Raw genomic sequence first — 14569 nt, 5'->3', positions numbered from 1 at the left:
CATCCTTTCTGATTTGGAAAATAAATAATTAAAATTCTCTCTTCAACTGCTATTAAATCTGTCTTAACATATGTATCTGTTTAACATATGTATCTTTTATTCCCAAAATCTACCAGAGTACTTGTTATACAATAATCACACAATTAAAATCTGTTGTATTCAAAATAAATAGCCACACATGCACATATTGAGACAGAGTATGTCCATGAAGCTTTATGTTTAAGGGAAAGCATGATCATGCTGACTTGAAGGCAATGTAATATGGGCATATATGAGTCTTGCCTCCACTAAAATTCAAGATTTTCAGGCTGTTTTACCTTATCTGAGAAGTTATATAATATGGAAGAGTGTCAATTATAATTCTGTTACTAATCAAGTTTATCCAGCAAATAACATCTCTCATGCTTAATATTTTTCATCTATAAGAGAGGACTATGAACACTGAATAGTTATGGCCACCATTAGCTCCTATGATGACTTCATCACATTAGAAAATATTTTTATCCATTTTTGGCATTATATATATATATAGATAGATAGATATAGATATATAGATATAGATGTAGATTTATAGATAGATAGATAGATCCAAGATATCTGTGATATTTATGTCACTCTGGTGCCCTGAAAATTGAACCTGATACTACACTCAGGATTGATCTCTGGATTAAAGGAGATAAACTACGCAAGACTCAAAGCACAGCATCAGATCATATTAATCATCCACTTTGTGTTAATAGTAGTTGTCAACATTGTATCGTAAATATCATTATTTTTACATTTAACCAGGGCAGAAATAACATGTAATATCCTAGCATACATTTAATGTACTTGGGAGGCCATGGGATAAATGGTCTTGTTTTAATGTACTCAGAAAGACTACCTATAAGCCTCATTGGACATAGTAGTCCCTCAATAAAGAGCAGATGATTAGTTTCTAGATTTCTTAAAGAAAATGTAGCCATATATTTTGAAAAATTTAGTTTGGTGACAAAATTTTACTCACTATTTATGTGAAAATGCATAACCTGTCATTTATTTCAAACACTGAATATTCTAATATGTGCTTATTTGGAAGAAAAATAGAACAGAATTCCCCTAAGTCCCATGAAGATAAAGATGCTTTTGCTATTACTGTCAAATTACATGTTACTTTATTGCCCAGTCCCATGTTAAATTTAGAATAAAAATTATAATAATCTAACATAGATTATAATAACATAACATAGAATGTTACTTATGCATGCTATGACTAATATAAATTGGTTGTATTTCTAAAAAACAATTGAAATGCAACCAATATTCTACCAAATGATACTTTAGTCAAGCATCTGAGTTTAGGGTGGGTGTTATAATTAAATATCAAAGAAGGCCTCCAACTGCATCTCTAAAATTGTGCCCTAAATCACCCAGGGGAGAATCAGGCAAACCTACATTTTAAGACTTTGGAACATCACATTATACATAAATTTTTGAAAAAACTAATTGTAGTATATTACTACTGATTTTTCACTGAGAGATATTTCATTTGCATAAGCATAATACTACATAGTTAAATTAGATATTCTTAGAGGTTTAATCATAACAGAAATGATTCCTTTAGTCCATGGGAAACTGATTGGATCTCATTTCACACCTCTTTAAGTGTAATTCCTATAATACTTACAATATTAGTATTCTAGTATTTAATAAAATTTACTATATATCTTTAAGGAAAATAGGAAATTATTAATTGCTGATTTTTTTTGTATGCTGTTATAAATTGAGATTTAATGGATATGTACTAGGGTGCTATATTTGAATGCTGGACTGTCCTAAGAAAATACTACACATGAATGGCTTAAACAGAGAAATTAATTTTCACAAAATTCTGGAGCCTGGAAATCCATGTTCAATATGCTGCAGGGCTGGTTTATTCCTAGGTCTACTACCATGGCTTGCAGAGGGTTCCCTTCTTGCTATCTATTTTCATGGTCTTTTCTCTGTACACAAGCTTTCTTGGTAACCCTTAGTACAACTAAATTTCCTCTTACAAGGACAAAAGTCAAACTAGAGTAGGACCCACTCTGACAACTACATTTTAACTTAATTACCTCTTTAAATGTCTTTATCTCCAAACACAATTACATTTTGAGGTGCCTGGGGTTAGAGCTCTATCTTACACAGGAATTTTGCAGGGATACAACTCAGTCCTTAATGTATGCTACAGTAGCAAGTAAAGAAAGAGAAGTTCTGGGTTGCTATACTAGCCTTGTTACCTACAAGCTCTTAGTACCTCAGATTCCCCTGCCTCCCCAAGTCCACTATGCCTAACCAATCTTTCTCAAAAGAGAATAGAATGATCCAGTGACATTTAATGATAACAATATAAAAATAATTCCAACAGAAACTATAGAAGTATAAATTATTACAATAATTTGTTTATAAAACAATGCATGAGGCTTATGAATGCAGGCTGACTTCTAAGATGAGTATATTAATAATTATTTTTTTCTGATGTCAATTCAGTCTGAGGTGGTGGGATGTATTTGTTTCTACTCTGCTGCTGAACACTTTGGAAGATGTGTCTGTTGAAGGATTCTCCACTCTTATATCTGACTCTTGAAGACTGCCCAGTGAATAATCTTTGTAGACACTCAGATTTATTTCTTCAGAAGAAATAAAGAAAGGATAGAAGGAAAGATGGAAAGAAGGAAGAGGAGAGAGGGATTGAAAGAGGCAGGGAGGAAGAGATGAAGAAGGAGAGAGAGGAAGGGAGGTGAGAGAAAGAAAGAAGTTGAATGGAAGTTATAATCTACATTTACTGAGTTGATACACTCCCAGAGCTAAGTTTGTCCATTTTCACATGAATTTTTCTCCTCTGTGAGCAATTTCTACCATCTCCCAAATCAAGAAAGCTAATGTTATGATATATTTAGAAAAAATAAAATAAAAATTAAAAAAAAAAAAACATAAATCAACCCCAAGTCCATGCCACTGCTCCAATCTGAATGGCCACAAGATAGCAATTGGAAGAATGATGATACTCTTTGTCCTGCTGCACATTCCATAGGCACAGATTAGAGTTTTATATCCTACTTTCAGGGTGGGATGGTGAAAGACATGGGGAAAGGGAGAGAGAGAGAGGAGAGAGAATGAAATTGCCATTAAAAATAAGTTCTTAGAATGCAACATCCTTTAGTGCTTCATTTAGCAAAATATGTCACTTTAGAAGCCCTTCTGAGTGAAAGTCAAATGTAAATTTTATACAGTGACTATAAAGAATAAAACATCCTCTGGGAAGAAATGTGCTCACCCATGAAAGATAAGAAGCCTCATCCCCAACCCCAAGTGCTAGATTAGCTGAGGATAAGTGATGGATTGGATGGTTCCTGGGAAGCCTCCCAGCTCAACCTTCCGCTTGGCCCCTGCAGAGCCCTGCAAGAGCGCTTGTTTACAGTACATCATCCCTTAAGCCAGGGAGATTTGCACCAGCGATGTCTCTGGAATTCATCTACTTCATTTTACCCCCTTTATTTTACATCATTTCAGAGTTTTTGTTCCCTATTGTTTTCAGTCCTGTCTGAGGGACATGGGTCTTTTTATATTCTGTGACCTGTGATCTTGGATGAGAAGACCAGGGAACACTGACTTCTTGGGTGAAATAGCAAGGCTTTTTGTCATTGCTGAATTGCTCTGTCTGTGCCAGTCACAGGGCATTCAGTTCTATCACCTATGCCTCCAATTAACCTTTCTTGACTTTCAGACACCAACTGGAACAGGTTGTGGGGCAGAATGAGGAGAAATGTCACCCCCTTATTCCTGCCTACTGTGCTGGGGAAATGAGCCAACATTAGACAGGCCCTTTTAATTTACAATTATTTTCCCACCTTCCTGTGCCCCCCTCATATCAACTCTTTAGTGATTTTTTTATTAATAAAGAAGGGTCAATGCTTTTGGTCTCCCTACTGTTAAGGACAGAAGCCTCAGAATAAAATGAACAAAACAAAGGAATTGAAAGAGACATAAACTGTCCTCATGGGTCTCATATGCTTTCTCTTTAATCTGTAAGATTACTTCAGCTTCTCTACCTAACAAAAATGTTGGCCCTCACATATTACCTCATTGCAAAGTGACCTCTAAATCACCATTACTTAAAAGCAAGGACCATACTTCTTTCCATTTTATTGTTCCTATAGTCTACTTTCAGTGCCTTATTCTACTTTATATTTTTAAAGGGCAGAATCTGTTTGCTAATAACCTCCCACCTGAATTCCATTTTATTTTTCTGACCTGTGTCAAAGGAAGAAAATTTAGATGGGAATTATAAAAGGATTACTACCTTATATCCTAGGGGAAAGGTCAGTATATGAATATAAGAAGTTCATTAAGATCTGACTATCTAAATAAAGTGTGAAATAACACAACAATGGAAACATAATAGAAGTAGTGGTCAATTCATGCAGAGTCACATCTAACCTAATGACATGATCCATTTTCATTTTTCATAAACGTTTCTATTACCATGACCCAGGAGACTTGTTATTTTTACCACATTGTTCAATTAGACCTGATCATTCCCAAAGCCAGTGTGAAGCAACCCTGTTGGGATGGCCTTCCCTGATTTTCAAATGATACTATATTTTTAAATTAGGTGGCCTGAAGGGTCTTCTTAGGAACTGAACCTTTCTTTATGGGAATATTTCAAAATAGGAGGGCAATTTCAAAGAAATGCAAACTCTGCTTTCATGAATAACAGCAACTTGGATACAGAAGAATCATAAACTCAATTTTCTCATTTTTTTAAAATGAGATGATAACATCTACATTTCAGGGCTGTAGCATCAATTAATAATATTTTTTTCAGTAATGTATTTTTTATTCCAATGTTTTGTAACATTAGACAATCTGCTAACATCATGTTTTTGGAAGAGATACTAAAAAAAGTTTCTGCTCCGAAATGCTCTCTACAACAAAAATTTCCTATCATATGAATATAAGATAACTAACTGTTAAAAACTGTGTACAAAATAAATCAGGGTTTGTAAAGATTATCCCCAGACATATCCTTAGGCAGAAAAATTGATTTTTAGATTGGTTTTAAGTAAGCAGAGAAAAAATCCTCTACAAAGAGGAGGTAGTTGACTCTTTTGAGTTGAGTCTTTGTAGAAGACTCTCGAGATAAAATGCTTCATCATAGCTATGGACATCTGGAAAACAGATGGAGCGTGGGATGGAGAAGGGATTTTACTATGGAGCAGGTCTACTCTAAGCACTCACCATGAGGCAGATACTATCATCTCCATTGCACAGAGTAATGGAGGCATCAAAAGGATAAGTTAGTTGCTCAAGAGCAAAGGTACTCTTGGAGTGTATGAGAATGTTAAGGTGAAACCTATTCTTTGTACAATTAACTATGTTAATTTTTAAAAAAGGTATTCATGGAGGAACTGAGATTTGGAATCAAGCTGTTGTAATTCAGAATCTATTATCATGCACAGTGCATACCAACTGTCTTGCAAATGGTGGAGAAATGATGGAAAGAAGGAGAGAGAGTGGTGAAGGGACACTATGGCATATACTGCCGGGTGCCTTTGTCTATGTTGTTATCTTTTCTCCAGTCGTTCTTTATTGGTAGGACCCCAAATTTCATTTTGGTATATAGTGGGCCTCATTTAGGATATCCATTGCCCCACGTGCCACGTGGTCAGTTTTGATAACGAAGATCTGAGCACAAATAAACTGGATTTAATTATTGTGAAAAACCTGTATTGTGTCAGCTTCCCTGACAAACAGAGAGGCTCAGCTGGCACCTGCTGTTTTTTTTTTTTTTTTTCTCTTCCCTTCTTTCTGCCTGAAGTGGAATTATCTACTAGGGAAGGTTGACTAACCATCCCGTGATGGATGCTGCATGATAACTACATACAAAGGAAGGCAGAACAGAAATCAGAAGAAAACTGGTGTTATTCTGGATCTATGTCAATTCTGCATTGTCCACTTTTGTAACTTTCTGTCTGAGAAAAGTAAACCCCCATTTAGTCAAGCTATTAAAAATATAGTCATATCTGATCTTAAACAATAAAGACTGCGAAAACAGAAGGAAAAAAAAACAGATTTCAAAAAACCATATTGCCTTAGTCTGACACCATGAGTGGTGGGTGTAGGCACAGCCCTAGGCAACACACACTTCACTGTGTGGGGTTTTGTTGTTCCAGGCACCATAAGTACCTGGGCACAGATCTTTCCCACAAGTATTAGCAGATATGATTTAGATGTGACACTTCAACAGGGATTTTGAAAACTATAGTCTGCTGATCATATTCGACGTGTGGCCTACTTTTATAAAGACTATATGCTATGAGATTTTTTTTCTATTTTTAAAGCATTTTTAAAAATCAATATACAATATACAATCTAGACCCTTTATAAATCAATATACAATATGCAATATAGACCCTCTGGATCTGGAAAACCTAAACATTTACTATCTGGTCTTTTACAGAAATTTTGCTGAACTTTAAAAAAGGATAAAATAACATAAGTTCAATGCACAAATTCTAACAGCTATCCAGGTTGCAAATGTTACCCCCCCCACACGCCACTCCCTCTTCAAGTCCATTTTTAATTCTCTTATGTTAGCCATGAGTCATTTTGTACAAAACATGATCTGTAACTGAAGAATTCTCTAAATGGATCTTTGAAAGGTGATAGTGCAAGATAATAGGGAAAAAGGACAAACAGCATAGTTAATACCATCCTGACTTAAAAATGAAAAATCTAGCTTAAAGTATAATAAGATTAGATTCACAGAAAATATCTACATCTGCTGAAACTGAGAGGAAGCATCATTAAGCATTCCAAAGAATAATCCTGTAAAGAATTAAATTTTGAATACCTCAGAATAAAAGTGCCTTTCTAGAAGGACTTCCTTGCCACAGATGGCAACAAGCTTTCACTTCACACATAACCATTTCCAGTACTTACGGTCATTCTGGCTGTACACAACACCAACCAACAACAGTGGGTTGAAAGCAATGAATAGAAATATGGGAATTTTCCTGATTTTCTATTCTCATTGTCTCATAAAACCTAAAGACAGTGCTAACCATTGTTTAGATGATTAAAAAAATATTTCAAAGAATGTACACCAATAAAGACTTTCATTTTAATGGCCACAAATAATTTATCATACTCAATAATAAGGTTACAAATTATTAAAATTTTCCAATTTCATATTTCAGATACTTCACCCCTACATGCAATTAGCTTGGTGGCAGATCAACCTCAGAAAATAAAATTCTGAGTGTATTGCTGTGAGTGAAAGACATCTACCTCAGGGATCCTAGAAAACACTCCTAAAGCCACACAGAGAGGAGGGAAACACTCAGTTCCTTTAATGTATAGGGTTTCTTGTCTTTCTGCATGTATGCTTTCTTCTAACGCTTCACAGTCATCAGTGTTTCACAAATAAAGCTTTTCCTCTTCTTCAATGATGTCCATTTATTTCCTGTTAGAATGTTGTCTCTTCAGAGCTTTTACGGTGTCATAATAAATTCTATGCTGGATTGGTCTTTCCTTTCATTTTAAAGGCTAAGTAGATTTCGTGAAAATAAATACATTTCATCAGCTGGTTTCCTCTAATACTTTGTAGATACAACATACTTTATTTTCAAATCAAAGATGATAATATACTTTTGTTCGTATAAAATTATCCTTCATAACAATCATTCTTCAAAGTTTCCCATTTTTAGTACTTATCTTTCACATCAAATGTATACATTTATGCAATTATAAAATTATGCAATTATTTTGTACAGCTCAGTGATAAGTGAGTATGAATATCATAAAGTAACACATTACAAAGCTCTGTGATTAGAGATAATGGTAATTGTCAACATCTGGATTGAAGAATTTGAATTTGAAAAGTCTGATATTTTTCACACAGCTTTTTTTTCTATGCTTGTCCATATTTCAGTTAATACTGACTGAAACCATTTATCTGGAAGAAGTTAATTCACTATAAATCTAAACTGCTATACAGTTTGGAGTAGAATAATAGCTATTTCTCTATCTTTGTTAGGTGACTGCATTGAGTATATAGTTTCTTATGCCTCCTCTAGATCACCAAACCTCTCCTGCCTGATTCTCCTACGGTTCCCCTGTTTAGCACAAAGGCAACATTACTGTCCTCTATCATTTTTTTTCCACATGCGTGAAGGGGATTCACCTACATATGTTATGCTGCCGTTTCTCTATCCTTTTGCTAAGTGCCAGTCGGAGGTGCAAAGCATTCCCCTTCAACCTGACCTTCTCACAAACAGATTTCACAAATGTATCTCATGCCTCTGTTCTTTTTCCCAATCACAGAATTGATAGGATTATCCTGGCAGAGGGCAAAGCTATGACTACACTTTTGCAATATTTGAAGTTACTCTGAGTATATGGTGACATCTCCTCCTTGGAGCTAATGAAGAGAGAATTCCTAGATGCCACTCGAATAAGGAGGAGCTAAGGCTTAAAAAGGGTTAGTCTGCTGAATATGGTCCCATTGCTTATATAATTCATGGCCAAATTCCTGATTATTTTTGTCTTCTCACACTTCTTTACCACCTATACCCATACACACAATATTGGAAATCTCCATTTTTCACACACTTATTAAGATATAATGTATATTCCATAAAATATACCTGCTTGAGATACACAACTTCATGCTTTTGAATAAATTAAGAGTTGTGCAAAAATCACTACACCCTAATTTTAGAGTTTTTCTTTCTCCCTCCAAAATCTCATATTTAATAAATCATTCCCCATTCCTTTTCTAACCATTGCTCCACATTCTGTTCTACAAATTTGCCAACATGGGATCTTTCATCTAAATGGAATCATAAAATATACTCTCTCTCTCTCTCTCTCTCTCTCTTTAGTAACCCCTTTTCCTTAGAATAATGTTTTTATGTTTCATTCATGGCATCTAGGAGTCATTCATTATTTTATATCCAAATAACATTCATTATGAATTTATAAAATTTGTTTTATCCATTAGGATTTTTCTAATAATTTTTAATTTTATTGTTTTTTTTTTCTCTTATCATGTCCAGAATCAGATATGTGGTATAGGGAGCCTAGGGAAGGTTTCCAGAATTAAGCTGGAGAAATTGGTAAAAAATTATAAATGTTGTAAATAACTACAACTTATCCTATGGAAGAAGTGATTGGCTCAAGGTAAATAGAAGCAATTAATATAATTATTTAAATACTTAAGTGTTTAAAAACTTTAAAGAAAATTTAAAGAAAAAATTTAAAATTTAAAGAAAATTAACAAACTTTGCCTGTTTCCTTATGGCAAGGTATTTATCAAATATCTTGTCTGTAAAACTTCTATACAAGTAGATAAAAATGAAAAATAGAACCAATAATTGTTTTCTCTACAAAATCAAGCAATAATGATGATGGGTTTTCCTCTTCACTTTGACCTTACAGAACTATGTAGTTACTTTGGGGGATGATAATGAGATGTATGCATATCTGGTCACAGGAGGAACACAGAATGATAGTGGAATTGCTAGAAATAGCCATATCAAAATTTAGAGAATTATTCATATTCTAAAGAATAGGTAAACATTAAAGAACTGTGACATATTTATCTATGGTTATATTATGCATTTATAATTTTGTCGTAGTGTTATTTCCAATGTGGGCAAAACCCTAAGTAGTCTCCAGGTAACGGTGGTACAACTCCAGTTAGGATCTACATATACCAAATGTTTCTGGATCCCATATGGGAGCAAAAGTCATCACAGTAAGAATGGATAAAATTTCTGTTTTCATGTAAAAAAGAAAACAGACTTGAAATTTGTGTTGGACTTTTATATACTAATAAAAATATCGTGAGAGTTAAAGTTTGATTTCCTTAACATTCCTTCTTCATTTCCCTCTGTCTAAAGATATGTGAAATGAATTATTGGAAAAGGTCCGTTTTATTGCTATGTTTTAAAGGTCTTTCTTTCAAGTAAAATTTCTTTCTTTCTTTTCTTTTTTTTTGTGTTAACATAACCACATTGTAGCAATTAACCTGGTGTTTTCATAAAATAATTCTTACCAGAAAACTGCATTTTATGCTCTCCCTCACATACTCATTTTAAAGAACACAAACAAAAACTTTCAAGTTTCTTAGGTTATTTGGAAACAACAAAAAAAAAAAGAATCAACTAAAACAGCAGTCATCTGTGAAAACAACTGACATTTAGTTTCACAGGGAAGGTAAACCCGAACACGGCACAGGAACCTTTCTACTCACAGGTATCTAAAGACTCGTCTGAATCATCAGGGCAGTCGGGGTCCCCATCACACAGCCAGCTCTGGGAGACACAAGTCACGTGATCGTGGCAAAGAAACTCACCAGGATCACAGGACTGCTGATCTGAAAATGAAAAAATGTTTCAAAATAAAATATGAATGATCTGAACATGAACACAAGAGCAGTACAAAGATGAAATGTGAGAAAGCAATACTTAAAAGGTACATGAGTATGATCCACATTTTCTATTCAGCAGCAAAGCAAAATCAATTATTTTTCTTAGTTTTCGCTGCTCAGCTTAAGCACACTATTTTGAAAGACTTGACTTTATTCTAGGTTCACACAATCCTTTCTGAAAATAGTTAAGAATTCTGTTTGTGTTTATGAATATAGGCTTTATCATATCAAATATGCCATATAGATATTCCAGCCAGTGAGTTTTGAAGAACATGTTGAATCAAAGCAGAAACTTTTGAGCAGAGAAATTTTATTTTTTTTTTCTCTGCTCCCAGAAAAATAAAAATCAGTAATGAGTTAAATATTGTAATTAAACTTCATCTCTAAATATTTAGTTCTTAACTCTCCATCTTAATATACGGGCTTCATGTGTCTACACAAATTGGACTTCCTACATCACAGAATTTTCTTCACTTTTTTCCCTTAACTTCTAAGGGGGCAGCATTTGCCACAGGACACCCCAAATGATGATAAAGTTCCATAAAACTTTTCCTTTTTCCTAACTTCCTTTTTCTACTATTGATTGTTTCTGAAATACCTGTCATTTTCCTCCTGGTGTTAATGAAACATTTGGGATTTGCAGCTTTTCCCTAAGTCCTAGCAAATTCATTAGATGTCTGTTTTTCACCATATATTTATTCATATGTTATAAGTCCATTAGAAAACATAACTCTTTTACTATTTTAACATGAATGAATGAACGCCTCTGAATGTGAAAATATGTTACAAGTGCCTTGACCTTTTGATTTCAGTTGTAATTTTTTATATATGTATGATATATAGCTCAATACAAATACAAGATAAAAAAAAAACATCATTAAATAGGTCTATGTGAGCCTATCAATAAGTAGCAAAGAAACATTTTAAGTGACAAAAAGCTGGGCATACTAAGGGGTGGCTGAGGCAGGGGGATTGCAAGTTCAAGGCCAGCCTGAACAACTTTGTGAGATCACCCCCAAATTAAAAATAGAATGGTCCAGACAGGTAGGCAAGTGGTAAATCCCCATAGGTTCAATCCCCAAGAGCACTAAATATATTTTTTTAATTCGAAGTGATTAGAAAGATTAGGCCATGGCTTAATTGACATTTTCTCTAGCAATATACAAAATAATAATGTATCATACTAAATATTGTCTTAGTTTTAACATAATATGTTAGATCTTTTGTCAAACTCTTCTGTCTCCCATACCCGAAGAGCCTGACTTTCAATAAATATATCACAAAAAGACACACAGAAAAGAATCTTTCATCTACAGATATAAGTAGATATCTATAGATAACTAGAGAAGAGTTCAAGATGATTGGGCTACATAGTTGAGGACTCAGCTAAAGAGTTTGTTCCAGATGATGTAATGTAAGAGTTAACAATTGGTAAAAATGTTTAAAAGGCTTAAGGAGTTCTCCAAGTAAATAGCCTTAAAAATGATTAGATGGTGTCTCGAAACCAGGATAGAACATACAGAGAGGAAAACACAAAGACTGCAATGGTATGTACACAAGGATCTGAGTGATATCATGGTGTGAAATGGAAAGATAATAGAAGGAATCATAACAGGAATAATATTTTACAGTGATAGCTATCAAGAAGCACTTCTACCTCCATATCTTCATTTGCTCATTTATTTATGCCACAAATATTATTGAACTTCTATTATTTTTTAGCATTGAGAAACATAACGAAAAATAATAGGCAGAATTCCTGCTGTTATGGAGCTTTTATTACAGTGGGGCAAAAGCAAAACAAAATAAATGAGTCAACTGTATATTATATTGGAAGATAAACTCTATGGAGAAAAGTAAATGGAAGATGGAGATTAAAAGACGCAGATCAGTCCTTAAGCACAATTTACACAAGATGGCCAGAGAATATGTTTCAGAGAATATATCATAGTGATAATAGAGGCTTATAAAGTGTCAGAGTGATATCCATTTGAGTATAAGACCATGTGTTAAAGATCACGGGCTAAGGATCAACACAACAATTTGCCCAGAAAATAGAAAAGACTTTAAAGAGGTCAGTGTGGTGGGAGAAAAAGAGAATTTAGGAAGAGGCAAGATGAGAAAGTATGGGGTTGGGGCTGTAGATGAAGACTTGGTTACTTAAAAATCAACATGGAGACAACTGGAAGATTCTGAGCAGAATGACACAGTCTGATTTACTGCTTCAAAGGATCGCTTTGGCTACTGTTTTGAGAGCAGAGTGTATTGAAGTAAAGGTGGAGGTAGGGAAATCAACTAGGGTGTTACTGGAATAATCTAGGTGAGTAGAGATGTTGAGTGTATAAATATGTTGGTGGAGTGGAAAGTTAATATTGTATTTTATGAGTAAACCGAAGTCAAATATCATGTACCCTGTCTCATTAAATGTCAGAATCCTGAATTTGGCGTTCTGAACCCAAATGTTAGAATTTCAATCTCTTTTTAAATGTACCAAATTGGGGATGCTTTGGAGATATCCATAAGGGATTATACAGTGAAGTATTTAAGTTTAAAATTCAGGAGAATGATCAAAACTGGAAATAGAACTGGGGGCTGAAAAAAATGTAAGCTATAGGAATTAAAGTTAGATGAAGTTAAAGTGAGGACAAAGACATGTGAGGAGGATGACTAGATTGTCAAGAGAAAAAATCCAAAAGTAAGAGTAGGTGAGAAAAAGTTCATGCATAATTAAAGAATGAAGAGCAAGGGGAAAGGACATTTACTAATGCCCCATGCAATTTCAAGAACTGAATCAGGGAAGGTATCACTAATAGCAAAGTTCAAGTGTAGTGAATTCTGATCAGACAGAGTAGATGTGCATGCTGAAAGAAAGGTGCCTCTGGAGAGAATCAAGAGGCCTGAGAAGGAGATGGAAATGGAAGGGTTTGTCCGAGTACTCTTGTTGATGCAATACAAACCTAAACAAGAACATAAGAGCATTTGCTCCGAAGATGAAAGAAAAGAAAAATGAAATGGTGGAAAAATCATTAGGAAAAAACTAAGATATTTTCTCTGATTATATTTTCTAAAGGAACCAAGATACAAAATTAATTTCTGACATGAGGACCAAAGAATTGGAAAGGGTGGTAAAATTTCAAACACTTCTTATAGAAGTGGTATTAGGAATCTACTAGGAACTGTGAGAGGATTGGTTTCTTTTTAATTTTTTTAATTTCTTTTTTTTTAGTTGTCAATGGACCTTTATTTTATTTATTTATACACAGTGCTGAGAATCAAATCCAGTGCCTCACACTTGCTAGACAAGCACTCCACCCCTCAGCCACAACCCCAGCCCCAAGGATTACCTTCTAATAGTAATGAATATACAGCTATCATTGACAATTTGACAATTAAGTGCTCATCTTATTTTGATTGAATATCTATATGTTAACCTAAGTTGAGCCATAGATACAAAACAATCCTCAGGAAAAATCCTTTGGGAAAATTTGCAAGCCATCATTATCAATATGTACTCCCCATACTTAGACATATAAATAAAGTCATTGTAATCTAAAAGTAACTTTGTTTTTGTTATAGGAGTAAGGTACACTTAAGGCAATTTACCTAATGAGCCTGTATTATCAGCTTGCTAAGCAAGCTTCAATCTTTAAAAACAATTTGCATTGTTGCAGTTTGGGGGACAGTTTTATTTATCCCTTTAGGAAATAACGGTTGAGAAGAGCTTACTATAACACATCTGTTTACTTTTCAAACAGATATTCCATTTCAAGGTCAGTTTTAAAAAGCATTGCTTATAGTTTGAAATGAGCAAATTTTTTGCTACTGTGAGATGCTTATTTAAAAATATATTCACTGGATTGAGTTCTTTGAGTCAAAAGCAAAACATGTAGGATGTATGTGTGTTTTTCATTTATCCTATTTAATGCTTCAACCCACATTTTTGAGATAGTAAAACTAATCTCATTTTAAATGTCTTCCTATTATATGAAACACAGTGTTTTTACACTGTAATTAAAACAAGAAGCTTATGAGAATGTGAAGTTTTACTTACATCCCTGAGGAAGAAAATCAAGGCTAGTACCATGTTTATCTCTTATAATAGGCTCTTGCAAT

The 14569-nt window shown here is 34.0% G+C and overlaps 1 protein-coding gene across 1 annotated transcript in view; it reads right to left on the bottom strand.

Annotated features, from left to right (window-relative positions):
- The window catches only part of Lrp1b (LDL receptor related protein 1B), a 1856415-nt gene that overhangs the window by 1534578 nt on the left and 307268 nt on the right, over positions 1 to 14569 (bottom strand). Inside the window, exon 2 of the mRNA XM_058585368.1 lies at positions 10280 to 10402. Coding sequence (XP_058441351.1) covers positions 10280 to 10402 — 123 coding nt within the window. The remainder of the gene's footprint in view (positions 1 to 10279; positions 10403 to 14569) is intronic.

The sequence above is a fragment of the Marmota monax genome, unplaced genomic scaffold, assembly GCF_021218885.2.
Source record: "Marmota monax isolate L192 unplaced genomic scaffold, Marmota_monax_Labrador192_F-V1.1 WCK01_AAM20220418_F8-fsc00034, whole genome shotgun sequence".
NCBI classification, from domain to species: domain Eukaryota; kingdom Metazoa; phylum Chordata; class Mammalia; order Rodentia; family Sciuridae; genus Marmota; species Marmota monax.
The sequence above is the reverse complement of the archived record's forward strand: the minus strand, read 5'-3'. Positions and strand labels throughout refer to the sequence as shown.